The 25,456-nt window shown below is 34.9% G+C and overlaps 1 protein-coding gene across 1 annotated transcript in view; it reads left to right on the top strand.

The window, feature by feature from the left end:
• MYCBP2 (MYC binding protein 2) overlaps positions 1–25,456 on the top strand; it is a 182,924-nt gene that overhangs the window by 83,512 nt on the left and 73,956 nt on the right. The window contains exons 24-43 of the mRNA XM_034074633.1: positions 312–484; positions 1,544–1,669; positions 1,774–1,901; positions 3,599–3,690; positions 4,699–4,833; positions 4,911–4,994; positions 6,239–6,335; positions 8,164–8,356; positions 9,075–9,349; positions 10,255–10,476; positions 12,486–12,677; positions 13,038–13,244; positions 13,995–14,126; positions 14,664–14,842; positions 17,723–17,865; positions 18,788–18,888; positions 20,078–20,296; positions 21,675–21,900; positions 22,239–22,357; positions 25,246–25,333. Of these exons, the coding sequence (XP_033930524.1) occupies positions 312–484; positions 1,544–1,669; positions 1,774–1,901; positions 3,599–3,690; positions 4,699–4,833; positions 4,911–4,994; positions 6,239–6,335; positions 8,164–8,356; positions 9,075–9,349; positions 10,255–10,476; positions 12,486–12,677; positions 13,038–13,244; positions 13,995–14,126; positions 14,664–14,842; positions 17,723–17,865; positions 18,788–18,888; positions 20,078–20,296; positions 21,675–21,900; positions 22,239–22,357; positions 25,246–25,333 (3,131 nt within the window). The remainder of the gene's footprint in view (positions 1–311; positions 485–1,543; positions 1,670–1,773; positions 1,902–3,598; positions 3,691–4,698; positions 4,834–4,910; positions 4,995–6,238; positions 6,336–8,163; positions 8,357–9,074; positions 9,350–10,254; positions 10,477–12,485; positions 12,678–13,037; positions 13,245–13,994; positions 14,127–14,663; positions 14,843–17,722; positions 17,866–18,787; positions 18,889–20,077; positions 20,297–21,674; positions 21,901–22,238; positions 22,358–25,245; positions 25,334–25,456) is intronic.

Raw genomic sequence — 25,456 nt, 5'->3', positions numbered from 1 at the left:
ACCTCCCTTTATATCTAGTACTTTGCTAGTTAATTCATGCATCTTAATAGATTATACCATTTTAATATTAGCTTTGAAAAGTGTCTGATATTTTCTGTTTGACTTGGAGTACAGTAAAAGTGTTTTTGTCTTTCCATTTCCTAGTGTGTTGTGCTAGTAAACTTTATACGTGTTTGGTGTAATGATTTATGTTTTACATTAAATGGCTTATAAAATTTAATTATCGGTTAGATGGGTTTTTTTGTGTTTTTGGGGTTTTTTTAGTAGGTGAAAGGTTTGGGGTTTTTTAACTCTATTTTGCCTTGCTCTAGGTTTCGACCAAATGCTAGGGAACTGTGGAGTTACAATGCAGTAGTTGCGGATTCCAGACTTCCCTCAGCTCCAGACATGCAATCCCGGTGCAGTATTTTGAGTCCAGAACTTGCCCTACCAACTGGTTCCAAAGCTCTGACCACGAGATCTCATGCAGCTTTGCACATTCTAGGTATACATTTATAGTTGATGAGCCAGAAGCTTAGATGAAATAAAGAAACATTCCTTAATGTATACATGAATTCTAACCTAACAGCTTTCTGACTCTTTTTTTTGAGTTAAAATCTTTGTAATCTTTCACCATTTCTCTTTAACACTTATGATCTGGCTGCTATGTATTATTTTTAATCAAAATAGTTATCTTCTGCTATCTTAATAGGGGGGTTTAGAGTTCTGATGGAAGCTGCTATTAGAGGTCAGCAAGAGACCTTCTTAGATGATTTTTTTGACTGTCTGCAGAGTAAAGTCAATGCTGATAAAAACCTGGAGCTTCCAAGAGACAGGAAAACAGTGATCTTAAATAAGCTAATTTTATTTTAAAGTAAATGCAGTACCTGAAATTATAATGTAGTCTTGTTAATTTTGTATAATGGGGCACTAACATTAATATGATTTCCTTTAGTAGTCTAAAAGGCCTAACAAAACAAAAATAATCCCATGATATTAATGTGAAAACTGGCCATATGCAACATGGACAGTTCTTCAAAGCACAGCTTTGGAAGTCATTTTGGGTCACTTGCTCGCTGATTGTGATGAGGGATCTGTTCCTTGTGTTGCCTCCTTCAGTGTGTCTGAGATACAGGATAAATTTTTAACTAGAATCATAGAATGGTTTGGGTTCAAAGAGACCTTAAAGATCATCTAGTTTCAACCCCACCCGTTATGGGCAGGGACGTTCAAATCTGCCCATAATTGTTACTACTTCAACTCTTTTTTTGGCAATATGGGAAATCTAAAAAGGGGGAAAAAAAATAAGGTGTTGCTGGTAATTTATTTACCATTGTAAAAGTTGCAAAGTAGATTTAATCACATTAATTGGTTATTCTGGAAAATGAGTAATTTAAATGAAACTGATCTTCAGTGAGGAACCTTGAGATTCTACAGCAGTGACCCTTGACCTAATCAAAGCTATCTATAATGATATTTGGTAGTGTATGTTTGGTTATTTCCATTTTGTTGATTATAACCAACAGTGAGAAATTTTGACTTTTTTGGTTTTGCTTTCTTTTAGGTTGTCTTGATACTTTGGCTGCTATGCAGGACTTAAAAATGGGTGTAGCAAATATGGAGGAAGAGACTCAAGCAGTAATGAAAGTTTATTCTAAAGAAGACTACAGTGTTGTTAACAGATTTGAAAGTACGTACACAGTATAATTTCGTAGCGCAAGCCAGTCAGCTTGCAGAATGAAAGACTAAGATAGATTAACTGTATTTTGGTCTTAATTTTTTTTTTTTCTGCAGGTCATGGAGGAGGCTGGGGTTATTCAGCCCATTCAGTAGAAGCTATCCGTTTCTGTGCTGATACAGATATTTTGTTAGGTGGTCTTGGTCTATTTGGAGGTAGGGGTGAATACACCGCTAAAATAAAGGTAAGCTTTTCAATTTGATTTTAAACAATATTATGTGTCAAAATCAGAACTTGAGAAATGCCAGCTAAAACCTGATTAATTTTATTTCTTGATGAATGAGTGGTTTGCTGTATATTAAAAGCACTTGTAATAGGACTAGAACACAGCTTTTCAGTGAGAAGTAATGAAACTTATGCAGGTAAGGTGGTTGAAATAGACATCTGAGAAACAGACATCTGAGAATCTTTTTACTTGTCAAAAATTGCCAGAGTCTTATCTTCATTAAGTGCTATGCCATCTTACAGGTGTCTTGAGCAGATGTGGTAGTGGGTTAAAAGATTCTGTGATCTATTTATACAAAGCTCGGAGGTTCACCTGCAAAAAAATGGTGTTGTGGGCTTCAAGTTAGAATTGTGTCTGGTTCTAACTAACATGAGGGACTGCTTCTCAAAACCAGGCAAAGGGTGCTTATTAGTAACTTCTTAGCTGGGAATATTTAACTGAGAGTGAATAGCATCGAAGATACTTAACTCTGGTTTGTGCCAAATGTAAGAATGATTAGGGCTGGAGTATGTGTGCTGACTTAAATTAAATAAACAAACCTGTCTTTGTATAAAAAAGCTCACATAAACACACAGTGTGATGACAGAGCTCTGGTTTCCAAAGAGTAATTTCTGTTCCAGCATTTAAATAAGGATTTCAGAAACTCCATGAAACATAATATAAGGAAGGATCTAATATCTGAGATTTTTATCTGATTTATATATTCAGAATACATTTTTGTTGCTACTTGACATTTAGTGCGTTATTGAGTTTTCTTTTTCTATTTTCAGATGACTAGGTATTCAGGTTTGTTTTAGGGAAATAGATGGCATACGCTTAGCAGTAGCATTTGTATAAGTCAACAGGAGATCCAAAATAAGTAGCTGTACTTTATCCTGGTTTAACACAGTGATTGAGTATTGCAAATGAATAAGGAAATCCAAGAAACTTTACAAAAAACCCCACGACCCATGACTAAGGTTTATATACTGAAGGTGATAAGCCTGTGGAAGCCCACTAATAATACTTTTCCAATTTGTTTCTGGTTGTCTAGGATTAGCTTGTAGCCAAAATAAGAATTGCCAGTCATACTGCGGACAAACTGAGTGTTAAACAGGTGTTTGCAAGGGAAGTCATAAATGTGTCGTGGTCCTCTTTCATACTCCTCAAACTGTAAAAATTATTTTTGCCTAAGAAACCCAAGCTCTTTTGCAGAAGGTATCATCTTTTGTCCTAGTCACTGTTTATGACACTGTTGACTAGCTCTGCTAAACAGTCAAGCTCTCCTTTCCCAGAGAAGTTGAGCAGACCTTCAGTGCATTTCAGTCTATGACAAAAGCCTGCACCTTCTGTACATCTTTGCCTTTCTTGAATGCTCTATGTTTTACCTGCCTGCAAGTAGAGTTTCTGCACTTAAGAATATATCTGGGTGTAAGGTTTGGGTGGGGGGGTCAGTGTCAGTTGCTGTTTTTTGACAGTTAATGGTAGTGAAAAATCCTGATTTCCAGGTGGGAATTTGTGTGAATCACAATTCTGTCAGTGATAGTAACTGGCAATTACTTTTGGGGAGAAGGAATAGGAGTAGACAGTTTCCAGAATGCCAGATGGGAAAAAGTGGTATTATGAGGTTTCTAACACCTAAGACATATTTTTACCTTTTCTTCTGACTCCACTAGTTGTTTGAATTGGGTCCAGATGGGGGAGACCATGAAACTGATGGAGACCTTCTTGCTGAAACAGATGTCTTAGCGTATGATTGTGCTGCTAGGTAAGATGTTTTCCATACCTGTGGCTACCTACTTCTTGATCTTTATTTTTACTCTATCTGTGCACATTTTAAAATTACTTTAAATATCAGAGATGATCTACATCACTAGAAGTTTGTAGCAGTGATGTAAAACTTACAAAGTGTATTGGGTGAGGCAGTAAAACACCAAATACCTCACCAGAACACAATGGCACAAAATTAAAAGAAGGCAAAATCATTTCTCGCTTGTTCTTGTATAAATCAAAGTCAAATCACATACTCCTGTGATGAGAAGACAAGACATTGCAGCAGCTCTTTTGAATGCTTCTATCAAAAGAATGCTTTCAGGCATAAATGGGTATTGTCATTAAACTTACTGCAGTATGAAATTATCATAACCAAAAGAAGAGTTACTGTTCTTCAGCTCATTAGAATATAGGCAGTTACTGTTTGAAAGATTTTGTGCATATGGATGGGATTAGCCATGTTTTAGCTGCTTTTTCATTCCTTGTTATGGAATAATTTAAAATTCAAATCATCCATGACTACTTCTTTTAGGTTTAATTCTTATGTATCAATACTCCTAAATATATACTTCTTAAATGTTCATGTGAATTCCTAAGAATTCACATATAAGCTCTTGCCATTTACAAGAACTTTCTGGAACTGAATTAAAATAATATGAATAATGTTTTATAATTAATACTTTATTTGCAGTATCATATATTAAATGTAATTATGATTGTGCGTGTTAATTTAATTCAATTTTTCTTGGCTCTGTTTGGCTTTTGATATCTGATTGTTTTCAAAATGCAACAGTCAAGCTAGACTTAGGCATTTGTAGGTCCTTCTGATTTATTTTTTTAATTTTAAATAAGTATTTTTCAATGAAATATTTTTACTTTCTGAGTATTAATAGATAATTGACATTACTAACCAAATTCCATTAATTCACAATTTTTTTTAGAAGCAGAGTGGCATTTGTTAAAGATTAATTTGAAAGCTAATTCATATGTGTCTTTATCCCAGAGAGAAGTACGCAATGATGTTTGATGAACCAGTACTCCTACAAGCTGGCTGGTGGTATGTTGCCTGGGCAAGAGTCTCAGGACCCAGCAGTGACTGTGGATCTCATGGACAGGCCTCTATTACTACAGATGATGGGTATACTTTTTTTTTTTTTAATGTGAAAGGATATATCTAATATGACTGACCTAATAATTGGATTATTTCTCTTTCAGTGTTGTATTTCAGTTTAAAAGTTCCAAGAAATCAAATAATGGTACAGATGTTAATGCAGGGCAGATCCCACAGTTACTATACAGGTAATATTTGGATATCTATTTAGAACAATATATTGGCATGTTTTTTTAAATAGAAGCCTGGTTAAAGTAAGTGTATGTTTCATGAAATTATTACTGTATTAGGCTAAGGAAATCCATATCTAGAAAATTTAGTGTCTTTGAGAAATGTAATAAACCAATTGCAACAACATTTGTTTCTTTGCAGTTTTTCTTGCAGTCATTCTTCATATATTATGTTCTGAGACTTTCATTTAGTTCTGTAGAGCCTAATGGTTTCACCTAATATGCTTCATTTTTTTACTAGTTAGGAAGTATTCTATTTAGTAGGCCTTAGTTTAGGAGCAGTATACTATCAAACAGATGAACTTAATGAACACCAGCCCTTCATCCTGAAAAAAAAAAACCCAAAGAAGCAAAGGAACAAACATCTAATTGTCCTTTACAATAAGTTACCATAAACTTACTATTCTCATGTTAAATGTTATCAAACTCTGTTTTCAAAAACCAGAGCTCTTTTGCTGTATTGCTGGTATATTTTTCAGACTTCCTCAGATATATACAAATTTTTATGTCTGTATATATACATATGTAGCCATCTGTCCCCACATTAATTCTGAAGCTTGGAATTTCTTCATAGCAGTTCTTTTGCTATGTCCTTTGTAAATGTGTCCTTTTCAGAGTCTCTTATCAGAGCAGCTTGCTTTGGCTAGTAAGCTTTGTGTCTGTAGACCTCTGTCTCTCCAGAGCAAAGCTTCATTTTGACTGATGCATTTAAAGTCCTAGCATAACCTATTATCATTTGAGTGATTTCCATGGATAGATGGCAGTAGGTGCCTCTGAAGAAAGGATATGGCTGAGTGGCACAAAAGGGGAAGTGCTGTAGTGATAAGTGTTGTCTATATTTTTTATATCTCCATATATATTTTACCTCCACAAAACTACTGTTCTTTAAGGAATGATGTTTCTACTCTTAAAAATGTCATCTTATTACAAGTAAATACTTGTAATCATTTCATGTATAGTTAAATCTGAACTTTATTATTGCTTGTCATAATCCTGTCAGTTGAACAAAATTCTAGATACTTCATTACTGTTCTAGAACAATTAGGAGCTGGAAGAAGTTATGCTGAAATTAAGCTTTTTTTTTTGTTAACTACCTTTAAAGTTTCTTCCACTTCTGTTCCACTTGAACAATACAAACAGTAATAACTGCTAAAAGTAGAAAGTGCAGACTTCCAAGTCAGTTCTTTAAATTGTTCTTCCAGGTTGCCAACAAGTGATGGCAGTGCATCTAAAGGAAAACAGCAAACCAGTGAACCTGTGCATATTTTAAAGAGATCTTTTGCCAGAACTGTCTCAGTGGTGAGTATTATCAAAAATCTGTGATCCTTGCAAGTTCATTCATGCTTGGAAAACAGGAAGATATAAATGTGGAAATAGCTAATGATATTTTTCTGTCTGCTTTGTCAAGCAGAAGTTAGTTAAACTGAAATATGTATCTTATATCTCAATTTTATATATTTATAACAGTCTTCTTTTAACTTTTCCTGGATATTTCAGCTGTTAACAAGCTTTGTATTGACCTGAGGGTAAGAGCCTAGAAATACACTTGTTTTACAAGGTTGAGCCTACTTAGATTTGGGAGTTCATACTTGCTGATTATAGTCAGTGTACAAGCCTTACTCCCTGCCAATCAATTAATGTTACCATGTTTTTCTGGAGTTTTGAGGGAGCTTTACTATATGCTGTCTTCCATGGCTTTTAAATTCCTGTCATTGGTGAGATTTGTCTTCCTCTTGGATGCATTCCAGTGTACACTGAGGATCAGATAGCTTTGAATTTAACATCCATATGCTGAGGAAAAGAGTATTAATAGGCACAGTGAACTGCAACTATTAATAGAAGATAATCTGCAGTTCTTCACATACAAGAAGGTTAGTCAAATTGTGAGAAATACTGCATTAATTGAAATGCAGTATTAGCGTACAGGACAAAGCAAATTCAATCATCATGTTTTTTAAAGTATGGTCTCTTCCTTATATGTTACAAGCAATGATTTTTTTCAGTTCCATCCTGGTTTATATTTTATACTGTATTACAGTACTGTCAGTATTCTCCACAAATAGTTACATTTAAGTTACTGCTTCCATATGGCCACTGTGATCCAATTTTCTTAGCCCCCTTGCTTTTATTTATGTATTCTCCATTTCTTTAGTATTTTCTGATTATCAGAATTGCCTTCTGTTCAGGTTTCTTTTTACAAATATATTATATACATAATTGCATTTTTAATAATAATTTTATTGGCATAATAATAACTACTCTTAATATATGCTTGCTTAAAAAAATGCACTAAGCTATGAACTCTTACTACTTTTAATTCTTCACATTTTATCCTTCCTCTTCATTAGTTTGCTGCTGTTATCCCTCATGATCTGACTTGGGATAAGAGGAGAGTTTTGGCTTTCTGAAGGATTAGATATTTTATAATTAACTTTTGAACAATTAACTTGATTGTTGCAGCTTGAAGGTATACCTGCAGCTTGAAAGTATTCAATACCAAATACTTCTAGTTTGCCTTCTGAGGTACAACTTTATGAAACTATCAACCATACTTAATAATACTAGAAAGCAATTTTTGGACAAACAAAACTTTGTAAGTCCTTGAGTTTTTGTGGACTATCATGTGCTTCTGTTGGACTTTCAAGTACTGTAAATGCGATATTGTTCCCATGTCCCTGCAAATGCTAACTGTTTAAAGACAAAGAGACAGGCCTGATAAGTCTTTGCTGTTATGGCAAAAATATATTCTGTTAAAAGTGAGTATTACACTATTCATATGTAGACAAAGCAAGTAAAATATATTGAAAAATCTCTATTACAGGTGAATACAAACAATTGCTAGATCTTAAATAACTAGGAGACTTCCACACACAAATAACATACATAACATATATAAGTTGCTTTTAGCATGCTATTACAGTGCAGTCTTCCCTACATTCTCAGTGCTCTTTATTCTCAAGCAGACAGGATTTGTGTGTTGTATGGTAGATGTGTAGAGACATAAATATGTTTTCATAATAAACATGGATATAAATGCTATTTGCTTCTCATCTTACACTGATGCTGAAACTTCAGGTTTTGTTTTTAATACAAAATCTGTCTTCTCCGTTTTTCATAACCTGAATAGGAATGCTTTGAATCTTTATTGAGCATTCTTCACTGGAGCTGGACAACACTGGTGCTGGGAGTTGAAGAACTTCGGGGACTTAAAGGATTCCAATACACTGCTACTCTTTTGGATTTAGAAAGGTTGCGTTTTGTGGGCACTTGCTGTCTGAGATTGCTGAGGGTTTACACCTGTGAAATATATCCAATATCAGGTATTCCTTAAACCCCAACATCATCTTAATTTGCTTATTTCATATTTATCAACAAATAATCTACAGAAGGTTCAAAATTTAATCTAAGTATTCATGTAGGGTATGCTATCAGATGAAATTGCCTGTACAGATGGTTTTATTGGAGCAATTAAGAGTCTTGCTGTCAGAAATGGGACACTTGCAATAATCTGCATAATTAAGCATCCAACACCAAATGTTTACACTAACTTTTGTATACTTAAAAGTTAATTTCTTTTTTGACTTCACAGCTGAAGTTTTTTGGACCGTTTGGAGCTTTGGGTTTTTTTAGTGTTTTGTGTGTTTGGTTGGTTGGTTTTGTACATAGTAGTTGCTTTGCTGGTGAGCACAATTTAGATTTGAGGACAGTATCTGTTTCTCATACCTGTAGGTTAACAGTGCTCATGTAAGACCAAGTTGGATGGGGCTTTGAGCAACCTCTGAACCAGAAGAAGGTGTCCCTCACTATGGGACACTGTTCTGTAATTCTGAAAGACTGAAAAATTGCAAGTTTCTGATGTTCAGGTTTCTTTGATGTAGTTTAACACACTTGTTTTCCTTCTGAAATTAGTTTCACTGAATATAGATTTATCAGTGCTGCTAAATTCTAGTTGTTTTATCTGCATGTAAAATGTGCGTTTTAATATGAAAATGTTTCATTTATTTTACATCTAATGTTGCTCTTTGTCTAACCTTCTAGCTACAGCTAAGGCAGTGGTAGAAGAAACGAGCAAATTAGCAGATTGCATTGGAAAAACAAGGACCTTGCTGAGAAAAATTTTATCTGAAGGAGTTGATCATTGCATGGTGAAGCTGGACAATGATCCACAAGGATACCTCAGTCAGCCTCTCACTCTTTTAGAAGCTGTTCTTCAGGAATGTCATAACACATTCACAGCTTGTTTTCATTCATTTTATCCAACACCAGCTCTCCAGTGGGCATGTCTTTGTGACTTGTTGAACTGTTTGGACCAGGTACATTAAAATGGCATAAATATTACAGCTTAGCTTTCCCTTTAGCACAAAGAGAAGCCAAGCAGTATTTAAAGCCTTTATGCCTTTTTTTTTTTTTTTGGTGTTTATTCTAGTTTGCAGTTCAAATTGTGTTGTGTACAAGTTCAAAAGGAGCTTAGGAACTTCTGTCTCCATTAGCAGTAAAATTCTCTCTGGGACACTGAAGAAAATTTGTGGTGCTGGTAACTTTTTGCACCTGCTTTTTCAGTGTTGAGACCATGCCTTGTATGTGATTACTCTTGCTGCATGTTGCTTAGGAGCATACATGTGGTGGCTTTTATATTCATGACTAATAGTTGAATAATTTCTCATTATTAAATGTTAACAATAGTGTTCTGATCCAGTAAGGTATATGAGAAGCTGGCAATATTAATCTACAATCAACAACTTTTTTTTTAAGTGTCTTGCTCACTGTGAATGGACAATCCCCATTCAAACAGTGTAGTTGCTTGCTTGTGTTAATTCAAGTGAGATGTTAACAACTTCCTTTTCATTTTGTATGGAAATTCATTTAACATATAAAAATTCAATGAAAAACCAGTTCTTTAATATATTATTCTAATTAACTTTTTTAAAATACATGCTTTGTATTCAAAGGGTGTCATTATTTCAGAAGTAATTTTTGATTGGTTTATTATTTAAAAACATGTCAACCAACAAATTTTAATTACTGCAGTTTGAAAGATCTCAGTGGAAGCTCATGAGAGAAGATAATGTAAAATTAGCAGGAAAGCTATCACTATATGAAATGCTTTCTCTAAATTATTCTTATTATAGAACTGGAAAGTTGCTTTCAAAAGTAGCTTCTTTGTCATTTACTTTGAATACAGCAGTACCATTCTGTTAATTTCTGTTTATGTCTTTAGGACATCCAGGAAGCAAACTTCAAAACCTCCAGTAGCCGGCTTCTTGCTGCAGTTATGTCCGCTCTCTGCCATACTTCAGTAAAATTGACCTCTATCTTTCCAATTGCTTATGATGGAGAGGCACTGCTGCGATCAATGGTTAAACAAGTCAGCACTGAGAATGACTCTGCTCTGGCCCATCGTTTTCCTCTTTTGGTTGCACACATGGAAAAACTTAGTCAGGTTAGGATATATTCTAAAAATTTAATGGCTTTTACTTTGCAACAAAACCCAGTTATGTAAGTTGAAGTTTTAGCTTTATAAGGATGTCACTGAATTTGTCTGAGCTTTTTTTTTTTTTTCCTTGAAAATCCCGTTTTAGAAACCTGTTATTTTGTCCAAATTTAATCTTTTGGAAGTATTCCAATTATTTCTTGTTTGGAGAATGTCTGAGCAATATTAAATTGGTAGCAGTACAGTTTGGAGTTGTTTTCCATTGCATAGTGTTTTCTGCAGCAATTTTTAGCTCTTTTCATAATCGCAAGAATTAACATATGAGTAGATTCAGTGGTTTTAGGAAGAGTCAACACAGCTTTGGTAATAGAGTCGTGTCTCAAACTGGATTTTTTAAAGGAGTCAGCAAGCAGGTAGACAAAAGAAAGACAGTTCATATGGTTCTATCAAAGGTTATTAAATCTTTGGGCTCCCAAATGTCGTAGTATTGCAGTTCTATTTTTTCAGAATAGATTTACAGGAATAAAAGGGTAACGATGATAATCAGAAACATGGGACTACTAAATAGTATTCTTTACTTTGGAAGACAAGAGGGGTAAGATCTTACAAAATTATAAATTATAAATTATTCATGAGAGGTAAATAAAGGATAATTGTTGAGTCTTCCAATGACAAAAGTTTGGAGCAACCAGAGACCTTAGCAAGAGGTAAGTTCAGAAGACTGCTGTTCTTCATAAAACACACAGTTAAGCTGTGGAATGTATTCCTGTAGGCCATTATTATGCTAAATGCTTTCACAGATTAAGAAAGCACCTGTGCAAATGAATGAAGAGGAAAATCACCAAAACTATTAAGTGCAAAGATAATATTTCCATCTTAGGTACTGCTGCCTCTTAGCTGCTAAAGATAGAAAGAGTTCTGTGCAGGCATTTCTACAGGTTTGCTTGACCTGATTGTCTGTTTACTACTTGGATATTTTTGGGAGACAAAATGGTAAGAAAGACACAATCAGTAGTGCTGATTTTTTTTCCTTATTGGGGATGACTGTCAGTATGGATAACTGTTTCAAAAAATAGTGGGTGTTATAGCTAGGTAGAAGATGCCTAAGCTTAGATTTTTTTTCATAGTCTACATTCAGTAAAGAACAATTGTTTTTATAAGCATCCCACCACAGGTTTTATCCTGCCTGTTTGCATAGAAGAGTCTCTTTGCTAACATCAAAGCCAAAAGCTTCTGAGTTTATTTTTAGACACTGAGGAGGACAATGACATGAAGAATTCCATAGAATCATAGAATAGTTAGGGTTGGAAAGGACCTTAAGATCATCTAGTTCCAACCCCCCTGCCATGGGCAGGGGCACCTCACACTAAACCATATCACCCAAGGCTTCATCCAACCTGGTCTTGAACACTGCCAGGGATGGAGCATTCACAACCTCCCTGGGCAACCCATTCCAGTGCCTCACCACCCTTGCAGTAAAGAACTTACTCCTTATATCCAATCTACACTTCCTCGTATTAAGTGTGAACCCGTTACCCCTTGTTCTACCACTACAGTCCCTAATGAAGAGTCCCTCCCCAACATCCTTATAGGCCCCCTTCAGATACTGTAAGGCTGCTATGAGGTCTCCATGTAGCCTTCTCTTCTCCAGGCTGAACAGCCCCAACTTTCTCAGCCTGTCTTCATATAGGAGGTGCTCCAGTCCCCTCATCATCCTCCTCTGGACTTGTTCCAACAGTTCCATGTACTTTTTATGTTGAGGACACTAGAACTGTACACAATACTTCAAGTGAGGTCTCACAAGAGCAAAGGTAGTTATTTATCTGTTGACAAAAGAATAGATACTGTAGTAGCTTTGAGAATTTTTTTTTCATACTCTCTAGACAATTTCGTATTTTTAAGAGATCAGTGGTTTCTCAGTTATCTAGTGCTTATAGTGTGTGAAAATTAATGGTTTGTTTTGTTTAAAGAATGTTGTAAAAATGATGTTATTTGTCATTTTTCTCTTCATGATACAGAGTGAAGAAAATGTTTCAGGGATGACAAGCTTTCGGGAAGTGCTAGAAAAGATGTTGGTCATTGTTGTTCTACCAGTACGGAACAGCCTTAGAAGAGAAAATGAACTTTTCTCTTCACATCTAGTTTCTAATACCTGTGGGTTGCTTGCTAGTATTGTGAGTGAGCTCACAGCATCAGCATTAGGATCCGAGGTAAAGATTCTATGAAATCATGACTAGAAGTCTTTCAGGACAAGTATATTATGAATGTGATGCACACTGTGACAGAAATTTTGTAGCTGCTAATTCATCCTATAAAATATATATTTAAATTCTTTAAAAAAAAAATCACATTTCTAACTATTCCTAGTTCATTGCCAGTTACCAGAAATCATTTTCTTTTAAGTCAGTATTGAATAGAAGCCCTGTTAGTGGCATCTTCTACGTTTTGTCAGTTGACTTTTAAAATCTACCCAGTTGAAAATCTCGTAGTTCAGTTCAGTTCATTTTATTAAAGTTACTTAATGTTTAGCATGTAATTTTTTTCTGGTGCTTGCTTTTAACATTATACAGGTTGATGGGCTGAATTCTCTCCATTCTGTGAAATCCACTCCAAACCGATTCACTAAAACAAGTCAGGGAAGAAGCTGGAATACTGGAAATGGATCCCCTGATGCAATATGTTTCTCTGTCGACAAACCCGGTGTAGTTGTAGTAGGATTTTCCGTTTACGGTGGAGGAGGAATTCATGAATATGAGTTGGAAGTATTAGTTGATGATGTAAGTACTGCATTTGCAAAATCAATTTGAACAGAAGTAACCTCAAAGTTTTTTGTAATACATTTTAGAAAGTAAGATATTATTACATTACTTTACAGTCTAGGCTACCAGTGAAACAGTACACTGGTAGTAGGGTTTTTTGTTTGCCTGTGGTGGTGATTTTTGTGGTATTGCAAGCTACATACCATATCCAGTAGCCACCTTATAGATGTCCTGATTACAGATTACCCTGATTATGGTCTCAAAATCTTAATTTATGACAAATAATATTTGGAGTATAGTGGGTCTTTCACTTCCTGGAGCTAAATGTAAATTGGTGTCAGCTGCAAAGAAAATTAAGAAATAAAGGAGATCAATTTAAAACAATTTAAACCAGTAATTGAAGAAAGGTCTTGCTACCAGCATGGTCAGGCTGTAGCTACAGATATGTCATGTGTTGTTGTTCTCTTAGAAGAAGCATAAAACTGTATTGTCTGTTCTTGTAATAAAGAAAAACCTCTGTTCTTTTACACCTTACTTGTTCGTTTTAACTGCTTGTTCTAACCTCTTCCAGAGGGCAAGCATAGATTAGTATGGGAAATTAACTTTGCTCAGTAATTTCCTTTTTAGCAGAAGGGCTTTACTCTTGACTCTGAACAGCTTTTTCAGCTTTGGTGTATTTGTAATGTAACAATTTATGCAAGAAAACATGCACAATTGCATAAATGTGTCATGTATTTACATTATAAAAGTATTGTTTCTTTGAATCAGAGTGATCATACTGGAGATTCAACTCATTCACACAGATGGACATCTTTAGAGCTGGTTAAAGGAACTTACACCACAGATGATTCTCCCAGTGACATAGCTGAAATCAGACTTGACAAAGTTGTGCCACTGAAGGTAAATAAAAGAAGTACACATCTGTAGGTTTCATATGAGTTCTCTAGATAACAAAAATCAGAATGTTCAACATAAATTTGGGGGTTTGTGTATACATTTGCTCTTGACACATTTGCTTTATCAAGTCTCTGTTTCACTCTAACTGAAAAGTTCAAATTCTTTAAAATTTTAACACAAAAAGAAATTAAATCTCAACTTTAATAATAGCATAAGATAGATTGCAGCTGCTTAGTAATTTCAGAATATTCTTGAATGTGCACCTTTTTTGCATGCAATTTGGTAGCTCATTTTCTTGGATACCTGGTCACTTTTCAAGTAATTAGGAGTAATATTTTACTTAAGTTATGGCCCATTGTTGGGGAACAAAGAACAGCTTTGACTTTTGTTAAATGCTGGATCTTTCCCAGTTAATTTCATTCGTAGTGTTTTGAGGGACTTTTCAGGCTCTTCAGTATTAATATAAAATAATAACTTTCACAATACTATGAAGTCTAAGTTGTTGTATAATCAGTAGTATTTTTGGCTCTCCTTTTTAAGGAAAATGTGAAATATGCAGTTCGCTTGAGGAATTATGGAAGTCGGACTGCCAACGGAGATGGAGGAATGACCACAGTTCAGTGTCCAGATGGTGTAACATTTACATTTAGTACATGTAGTCTGAGCAGTAATGGCACAAACCAAACGCGAGGACAAATTCCACAGATTCTTTATTACAGGTTTGTGTGTTGTCATAATCCATTTCTAAGAAAAGTAAATAAAACCATTGTAGTGCAATTATACCACAGATGTTTTTGAGAAGTAACAGAAAGAAATACATCTAGAGTGTGTTTGAGGAAAGAGTTTCATTAACAGTAGTACTGTGTTCTTCCTGTGTAGTTTCAGATTTGACAGTTTTTGCAACACCAGTTGTACTGGTGCTTCTTCCAGTCTTGTTTTAGATTCTCTTTTTTTTTGACTCGACAAATAGTTTGATGGTTGACCTCTCTTTAAGGTCCATGGTCTACTGCTTTAAAGCTGTAGTATGGGGAACTGGTAAGATGCAGCACTTCAATCTTGTGTGTTTTTCTGTAACCCATGAGATTTTTGAGAGCCCACTTGCTGGAATGTTTATCTCTCTGATTTCATTTAGTTCTGTCCTCTGTTTCCAGAAAGGATTGCATCATGTAAGGAAGAAAGGTCTGTTTATGTAAGAGCTGCCTCCTCTTACTGTAGAGTTCAAAGTTGTAGAAAGTGAAATTGCAACAGCCTGAAAAAGATAAACTGAAACATCTGACTGTCCTGCAGGGAAACTTTAATCTTTCAGGATAATAGTAGGAATTCACTTAAGGTAATGCTTTTGCAGAAAGCATTACTTTATTTTTTGAGGTGCATACATACACTGATATGCATGAAGACATGATTTTCAAAATATGTCAGCACCTGAATATATAAATTACTGCTGTCTCTACAGAAAAAAAAGGTGTCACACCTTTTACTCAAATCTCAATTTTTATCATAAAAGGGTAATCAACAGTAGGTCCAAGGAACAAAAGGAGCAAGAAATAGTATTTTACTTTGCTACTTCATTATGTGTGAGATGTACATGACTAATAAAAGATGAAAAGATGCTATAACAAGTGACATCTTTTGGACTAAATCACAATAACATGTTGCTTTTAAAGTGTTAAAGAAGATAAAATACAAAGAAATCAAATTCCCAGCAAAATGGTAGTTAACGGGTCTATTTGAAGATAAAAGATAGTTCAACACTTCTAAAACGTGTCATAGGCTATACTCAAAGATCCTGCCTGTCAGAAATAACAGTAATGGATTATGAAGGAATGGGATTGCAGTGGTGTGTATCTTACTTCTATTGATTTGGTATCCTTGAACCCTTGGACACCTGTGTTCAGGGAATTTCTCCAGCATTTTGAGTAATTTTATTATGAAGATTCGTAATTATGAAGTATCATATTATGTAAGAAGGAATTAAAAAGATAAGGAAAACATTTATTCACACTCCTAGAATATATATGCTTTTATATAAGCAAAAGTGGGAATAAAGGAGAAATAACAATTACTTTGATTTTGGAAAAGGACATAAACTTTCAGTAAATGGAAGCTTCAAGACACTCTAACTTAAAAATAAGCTAACATATGGCAAAAAACCCACACTGAAGTGCTTTCTTCAGAACAGTCTCAGTTTTTTTTTTGTTTCAACTGTGATGAAATTCTAAGAAGCTTTTGAAGGACCATAATAGCAGAACTAAGAACCGTTACAGAATAAATTAAGTTCTGTTTGGAAAATTTGCATACTGCTGCTTGTAGTCAGAATGTCTTTTGAAGTTCGCTTGGACAACAGAAACTTAAATGTTATCTGATGTGTGACTATAGTCATGGACTTAGTTTGAGGATTCCCAGATTGATATATAATGATTTGAGGTCTTGGTTTGTTTGTAGGGAAGGAACAAATGTTCAGTCAACTATTATAGAACAGAGCTTGTAAGAGTCACACTTGGTTTTTTGGGACTTTTTTTTTGTTTTTAAGGATGCTCAAATACAGATAGAATTGCTGCTTATGCAAATGCCAAGAAAGGCCGTGCCAAAAGGAGTGTGTTAACAAGGGCAGAAATGCTTTAGAAGGATTTGTGGGAAAAGTACCCAGTTGGAATTGCACCCACTGTCAGTCACTAATAAACTAAAATTAAAAAGGCTTGAGCAAAAATACAGTTCTAGGACACATTGATAAAAAAGAAAAAAAAAAAAGCTTTTTGTCAGAGTGGCTAATTTAAGTCATAGAGAAAGATAAGTATCCTTTTTGTGTACAGAACTACTCCTAGTAAAGTTTTTGAGCATTCTGGGATGCCAGTCCTGGAATCTTAATATTCTAGGATCATGTTGTCAAAGATGAGATTTATTTTTTTTTGACAAACACAGAAAATCTACAAGAGAATGGGAAGTTTTGTTTTACATGTTAAGAGGTTTTGGTTGTCTGTGGTAAGGCTTAATCACTGTCATATTGAAGGCTTGAACTAGTTTGCAATTATCATTTGACTGCTTTGAAAAAAGCTAATCAAACAGATCTTCTGTATACTTTACTGAAATAATTTTATAGATAATGTTGTTTATGAGAACCTAATTTGGCATAGAGTGGATTCCAAAGAAAAAAATACTATTTGTTATGGGTAAGCCTATGGTTGTATTTCAAAATCAAAATTAAACTTTAGAGTATGGAAGGAGAATCTTTTCTCCGGTTAAGTTACTGCAGAAGTATCCATTGAAATAGTTGTACTCATTTCTGTCATGCATTTAGTATTCAGTTTTCATCAAGATGGGTGGTTGCACTTGTAAAAGCAGAGCAATTAATATATTTCTGTGGTCTGAAAGGTGTCTAGCCAAAAGAAACAGTTCAGAAAAATGCTTTTAATATTTTCTGTCGAATTAAAAGATTGCAGAGGGCTAAAACTGAGACATTGCCTCAAAATATCCTCTGTGGTTTGTTTCCTTTACTGCTTCATCATAAATTGTTTTACTTATTCTATGTCAAAAATCAGTCAGTCACAGTTTTTTTTAATATGATTTTGTATTTTGTGAACTTACTTTAATCCACCATCCAGGAGTGAGTATGATGGAGATCTGCAATCACAGCTGTTGAACAAAGCTAATGAAGAAGATAAAAATTGTAGCAGGGCTCTTTCTGTCGTGAGTGCTGTTGTACGGGCAGCCAAGGACCTGTTGCACAGGGCTCTTGCTGTAGATGGTAAGGCTTTTGAAAATTAACTTTCAGAACTTGCTTTTCAAAACTTCTTTCTTTGATAGCAAGAGATAATGGTAGAATCAGTGTTTTGTATCAGTGATACAAAATGGTGATATCTCTCTTTGCTTTCCAAAGAATATTTTTCTAACCTTTCATGGCTGTAGGTATCAAACTGTAACTTTCTAAGTCATTTAGTTGCACTCGAGATATCATAAATAGATACCTCCTATAATTTGCACATCAATTTAGCAAGTATCATATTAAAGCTATTAAGATTCTTTATTTGCAAAGGATATACAGTATCAGTTCTGTCCCTAACTGTGGCAGTGGTTTGGAAATAGATGATATTTAAAGTCCCTTCCAATCTAAACCATTCTATGATTGTATGATATGCTGTGATGGGTAAGTTCCAAATTTTGTTGCATGCTTCGCGCATGGGTGGTAATCAGGAATGCTGGTCAATGTAGTGCATTTGCAAGCACTTAAACATCCGTTTTTGAGAAATGTAGACATTAGCCTTAAAACTAAATGTTTTTAAGCTATTGTCTTCAGCCATTTTAGTCAAAATGTCCAGAATATTCTGTAGTGCTATAGAAATCTATTCGGAGGGCTGGAAAGAGCTTATTGTGCTAGATTTTGTACCATAGAAAGTATGAGCACAGCTTTACAAAATGGTAAAGAATGTAATGAAATTATATTCTTAAGAGGAGAAAAATTTTAAGCAGAAAACTGTACGTAATGGTGTTTCTCTCAGGTGAAATTTGCAGGTTTAGAATTTGACAGTGCCTAGAATGGAAATAATTTGAAGTAAAAGCCAATGTAGAAACTTGAAGTATAACTTATAAAAATCAAACTACAAAAATGTATTTTGAATCATGGTACATCTGTTACTAATAATACCTGTATTGCAATTATCTTTGTTTAGCTGAAGACATTCCAGAACTACTCAGCTCTTCCAGTTTGTTTTCAATGCTGCTTCCCCTCATAATAGCCTACATAGGACCAGTAGCAGCAGCTATTCCCAAGGTACGCTCCTCAAAAAAAAATAACTGAAGAAATTTAAGAATGTTACACAGGGTTTACTCTGAAAATCTGAGCATTTTGATTTCTTATGACTTTATAAAGTAGTGGTTTATATTTAACCATGTGACTCGTGAGTTTTCCAGAGTCGAGAATTTTAGCAACAGAATCAAGTTTTAAAAGTTACTTTTAAAAAACTTAAATTGAAGACATAATGAAATAAGTATCTTAAGGAAGCAGAGGGAAGGATGATGGGCTTTAACAGTAGGGAAAGACAAAAAGCAAGAAGGATCTGTATTTGTGACTCATTGATGAATATTAGTGGGATGAAATGTTTCTCATATTATGTGAATTCTATATTTGCAGTAAACATCCAAAGCAGTGGTAGCGGCTCATTAAATTAGAGATTATTTCTATAAAACTTAGAAATGGGAAGTTGTCAGCTGTAAATAAAAAATAGCCTTACTTTTTAATGGGATAGTATTCTTCCATGTGCCTCATCTGGAGCACTCTTCAAATCTGTTACTAGATTTACAAATGTCATTAACTTAGCTAGTAGACACTGTTGCCTTTTACTGCTTTTTCATTAACTGTATGCTCTTTTTTTACTTCTTTTTAAAGGTGGAGGAAAGAGGACTGGCTATATAAAATCTAGCAGATTCATTTAATTAAAAATAGTTTCAAAGTTAACTTGTTACTGTGATGAACTGTGTTTAGAACCAAGTGTTTTGCTTTAGGAGTGTTCTTTTCCTTTAAAATGTCATGAAGATTACAAGGAGTAATGCAATACTTAACACTACATGCATTAAAATATGTTGAGTATTTGGAAGACACAGTAGTAATGTCATTATAAAACAAAATATAGCTGTACTATGACTTCACTATGGTATTTGCTTTCTGTCAACTCATGCTTATTGTTCGTTAATGTTAACGGCTTTTTAGTAGAAGGTATTTTGCAGTTGTGTACAGATTTTTGTTTCAGATTTGGCAAGTCTCCAAGAGGAGTAATTGAGATTAATGTAGTGATGCTTTTTCTATCAGGATCGTGTAGATGCAGAACTGGAAAATGACTGATTGAATTGTAGTAGTAGTGATATTCTGAGAATATCGAAAACAACCATTGTAGAGAAATGTGTTTGTATTGTTTTTACCCAGTCATAACTAATACTTTATTGTATGTGGTGTTTTGTTACAGGTTGCTGTTGAGGTCTTTGGCCTAGTACAGCAGTTGCTTCCTTCTGTGGCAGTTCTGAATCAGAAATATGCTCCTCCAGCTTTTAACCCAAATCAGTCCACAGACAGCACTACTGGAAACCAACCAGAGCAAGGGCTTTCAGCTTGTACTACCTCCAATCATTATGCTGTTGTAGAAAGTGAGCATCCCTATAAACCTGCCTGTGTTACACACTATAAGGTGAGCACCATTTCCAAGTGTTCATGCAGTTTCTTAAAAGATTTTGACATGGGGATTTTGTTTTGTCAATGTTTACTGTCGTTGCCATGGATGATAATTCATATTGTCTACTGTAGGAGACAGTTTTATATACAGTTACTGTAATGCTTTCCAGAGAAAAACCCCATCCAGTAATTATAATGGAAACTGGAGTGGAAACAAGTGTAGCGTTAACCCCCTAATGCAGGTATCTAGGGTTAAAGTCTTAGATTTTGCTACTGTCATGTACAGTTTCTTTGCTCTAACTGTACAGACTGTAGAAGTTGGAAGACTTTATGTACACATTATATAATCATATCTCAGTTTTTCTTACCTAATGCTAAAACAATGCTTTGTAAAAATACTTATTGTCAATTCAAGTCAAATTAATTATGGTGTAGGGATCCCTATGCTAGCTGGTTTTGGTCTGCCAATTTAAATTTTTCATTAATTACTTCGACTTGGACTGTGATTTGGCATTGCAGAAGTCTCTGAAGTCTTTAACTGTGTTAACTCACTCTTGAGTAGGATGCGTTCCACCTTACATCCATGACTATTGCAATAAAACTAGGTTTTCCTCAAGGTCAGTAGTGAAAGGGTGTTTTTTCTAGTTAAGGACTGAGGCATAAATTACTTGCCTGGGAGATAAATCTCATGTTTCAGTTCTTGAAATAGTGAGTTCTGCAGTCACATTGGTTCAAATGACTGTGAATCATGAGGCAGCAAACCTGGAATAGAGAGCTGTATGAGTTCATTAATTACTATTCCACTTGCTTCTCCTGTAAGACAGTAAGACCTTCACTGGAGAAAATGTAGTTACCATATGATCTTCCTGATGCACTGATGCTTATTATAGTTCTACAAGTTTATAGATCTCATCTGAAGCCTTAGGCTTAGTTGTTGCTGCCTTTGAATTTCTGTAGTTATCTGCTGTCATACCTCAGGCCATATTCACAAGTGTACTTCAGCTGCTGTGTACTTTCTAGGATTGCACAAAACAGATACTGAATGCATCTGTTGAAGTTTGCATTTAAAAAGTTATTTGAGAGTTAAATGTTTGTAATGGTCCATGGTTGTTTTATTTAATGATCCTGTGCAGAGTTCTTAAAAACAATCACAAAACTGTATTGCGAGCACAAATACTTAATCTGAACATAAGTTAAAAAACATAATAATAATTAGTAAGGTGTAAAGCATTTCAGGTATATCTGAACATCAAAGAATAAATTAGGATAATATTAATCTAAAACATATCAAAACAAATGTACAGAATTGCATAACTGAATGAATTCTCTAGCCTAAAGGGTTAAAACCAAATGAAAGTAAAAAAGCATTTAATTAGACTATTGTTTTGTTCTAGGTGACTTTTCCTGAATGTGTCAGGTGGATAACAATAGAGTTTGACACTCAGTGTGGCACTGCTCAATCAGAGGATGTTCTTCGTTTACTAATTCCTGTTAGAATTGCACAGAGTCTGGGATTTGGACCAAAGCATGCTTCTGTTCATGACAACCTTAATTCGTGGGTAGAGCTGAAAAAATTCTCTGGGTCTTCAGGATGGCCTACCATGGTATTAGTATTGCCAGGTAATAAATAGATACTGCAATATTTTCTACTAATGTGAATTATTAAAATAATGAAAGAAAGTTTGATTTTTTCTGCAAAATTATCTTAGAAAGGAAAGTTGAAAAAGTGTCTTCATCCATGCTGGCAAGACACTGTGAGCCATTGTTGTACATCAGTTGATTGCATTTTCGTATTAGATTTCTTGTTTGAAGTGTTGATCTACATATTATTCACGGTTTTACTTTACATGTTATGAAGCCTAGGTTTCATATGTAATCATATGAAAGAAACATACAAAAAGAGGAAAAGTATCAAATTTTTATTTATTTATTTTATGTATCCTTTTACGTCTTGTAAGGAAACGAAGCTCTTTTTTCTCTGGAGACTGCATCAGACTACGTGAAAGATGAAAAGGCTTGTTTTTATGGTTTCAAATGTTATGCAATTGGATATGAATTTAGTCCAGGATCTGATGAGGTAAGTAAAAAGTGAAATGACTACAGTTGCTGCACCTGTTAATTCACTTCTGTAAGGCTAGTTTTTTTTTGTTTGGCTTTGGGGTTTGTTTTGTTCTGGTTTTTTTGTTTTTTTAATATTTGTATTTCCACTTCTGACTAAATAATATTAGCAAAATGGTTCTAAATTAATTTCGTATAAGTTTTTACGGATTTTTTTTTGTTTGTTTTGTTACAGGCATTTGTTTGGAATTTTATAATCTGAATATTATTGGAATGGCTTTTTGTTTGGTTTGGTTTTTTATAGCTGACAGTCTGCAAATAAATAGCATGACAATGGGATATGGTATTTCCTAGAATTTTGACCTTATCTTCCATCAGAAATCCAAAGGATTGGGTTTTTCAGATACATAGTGATTAGTATTTTACTGTCACTGCTAGTCGTGGGAGGACAAACTTGCATTCTTTTTCCATGTTCATTCATACCAGACAGAGCTCTTGGACTCCCTGGAGATGCTGGCCTCATTTAGGCTACCTGAGATTTTGTGCAGTGGTCAGCTCACCTTGCCTTTAAGGACATGTGTCATTTCCACCACTGTTGCCTTGTTGCAAAGGGAAGATAAAATTTCTTCATGTTCTTGGGCCAGTTAATAATTTTGGGTTATTTTAAGAGATTAATGTTGAAAGGCTTTTTAATAATGGTAGAAAAATAGCCCCTCCCTTACCTTGGGAGTCTTTGAGCCTGTTGCAGACCTTGTGAAGTGCTTACACTATAGCCCTCACAGAAGGTTTACCTCATCTTATTCCTGGCTTCTTCTCAAGCTAAATCATGTCTTCAGGCTTTCAAAACATGGAATTCTTCAGAATGTCATAGTATTCGGATAGTAAAACATACTGCAAGATTATTAGCTGTAATGGCCGAGGGGGAGTGAGCGAGTGGTTGCGTGGTTCTGAATTACCAGTTGGGCTTAAACCACAACAGTTTCCCTTGCTTGTACAAGATCAGATTTTCAAATCCTATAAATAATTTAACTAGTCTGTGTTTGAGTAATAATGATTCTTGCTTAAGCAGAAAAAAGGATGCAGAATCACATACATCATTAATTTTTTTAAGCCATTTACAAACTAAGCTGCTGGCATGCTTTTCACACTCCGTGCTAAAATATGCCAGCCAGTATGTTAGTCAACTATACCAGCTAAAGAAAAGTTGTAAGTAATTGTTTTCAAGCATACCTTTTTATGGCCCAAAAACTAATATAAAGTTTTATAAATAGAAAAGCTACCTTGCATCTCAGGGCTAAAGCCTTAAGTTAAGTAATTGGGGTAGACAATGTGAGTTTCTCATTCTTTTGGGAACTTTTTGATGATAATTTTTGGAAGTGTTATCACTAGTAGAAAAAGAAGAGTATGTTCTGGTGACCATTGTGTTTTCTCTAGATAAAAGGAATCGGTAAGATATAATTCAAAGAAGTGGGATTAATTTTTCCATATCTGATTCTCTCTCTTTCCAGAGAGAACAAGCTTCTGGTACCATTACCAAACTATAGTATGTTGGACGACATTCATTGTTAGGGAAGTCTCTGCAAAAAATGAAAGGTGTTGTACTGTGAACTAGTGCATTAAAGAATTGGGTGTAGTTGAGCTGCTAAACTTCATTGAAAACTAGGATTTTTACGTGAATTTTAGATTTATGCTTTGAATGAAAAGGAAGGCTTTTTGCTGGTCATTATTAAATCTACAAAATATATGTAAAGTCTGCCTTCTTCATAAAGGATGTTCACACAGCAAGGACCTGTCTGGTGGGTTAATCCACATTTCACATCTTTACTTGTTTGCTGTTTCAGCACCTGCTGTTTTGAGTCCTAAAGATGCAGTTTATCAAGGTTTTAGCTTAAAATGCATTTTGGAGACTTCTCAGTGTGATTGGGATCTCAGAGGTTACAGAGCAAGTCTAGGGTTACCAATTTTGAAGGCTCTTTCCAAAAGATTTTATCTGCTTCATATGTTGCCAGTTTCTGTAAGTCTGCATAGAAAATCCATCATAGAGATGTTTCCCATCTCCCCCACTGGGTTTTGGTTTTGTTTTTCCTCTAGGAGAGGCATCTGTCAGAGGTGTGTGCTGATCCACCCACAGATTCCTTTAAAATTTCAAATTGTTGTTAGTGTCAACACCTTTTTGTGAGCAAAGTTAAGGAGGTTGTGCCTGCATGTAGCTGGGGCAAGTTGAAGGGAAAATATCAAATACATTTCTTCATGGTGTAAAAACTAGCTAGAACCTCCCTTGCCATTTAGGTGCACCCTTTCCTTGCACCCAACCTCCATACCTCCAGGTATTTGAAAATCATGTGCATGGTCTGATATTCCTGATGGAGAGACTCTCATGTGTTTTCAGTGACAATCTGATGGGTGGGAGGGAGCCTTCTCATTCCCTACAACAGCAGCGTCAATAGAAAGAAGTAACTTTGGAGTGCAAATAGAAGGGAGAAACTGTCAAGGGCATTACCCAGGATATGTAATGGAGAAAGGGAGATCATGGAATCTTTTTCCATCCTTACCTCTCCAACTAGAGAGAGGGAAGAGGAAAAAGGAGAAAGGAAAAGGTTTTGAACAGTGCTATGTTTAAACAAGATGGGAATGTGAGCCTGTGTGGTACAGCTTAGAAGAGGCATTGCTTTGCAATCTGAAAATGTATGAGTAGCACTTTTTTGTATTAGGAGCTTTCCTTTCTCTTTAATGTTAAAAATTTTGGTACCCTGGCCCATGTCACAGCAAAATATGACAGTATATTGCTGAGTAACTTCAAACTGGAACATGTACTCTCTCTGTTAGGGTAAAGTAGTGTCAATGAAACATATCCATTGTCCTGTTTTCTGAGACACTTTTTGTTTTTGAATTTGTTTCAATTTGAAGGGTATTATTCAGCTGGAGAAGGAATTGGCAAATTTAGGAGGGTCATGTGCAGCAGCTTTGATGAAGAAAGATCTAGCTCTTCCTATTGGTAAGTATTCAAAGAATATACTTTGCTATTTCATCATTACTTTGGGTTTTCTGAACTAATACCACCTTTAAGGCTTACTGTTGCTTTTAGTTATAGATAATCATATGAAATTAATTCTTAAAA

This window comes from Melopsittacus undulatus, chromosome 2 (genome assembly GCF_012275295.1).
Source record: "Melopsittacus undulatus isolate bMelUnd1 chromosome 2, bMelUnd1.mat.Z, whole genome shotgun sequence".
NCBI classification, from domain to species: domain Eukaryota; kingdom Metazoa; phylum Chordata; class Aves; order Psittaciformes; family Psittaculidae; genus Melopsittacus; species Melopsittacus undulatus.
Note: the sequence above shows the minus strand (reverse complement) of the source record. Positions and strands in the feature narration are given on the sequence as shown.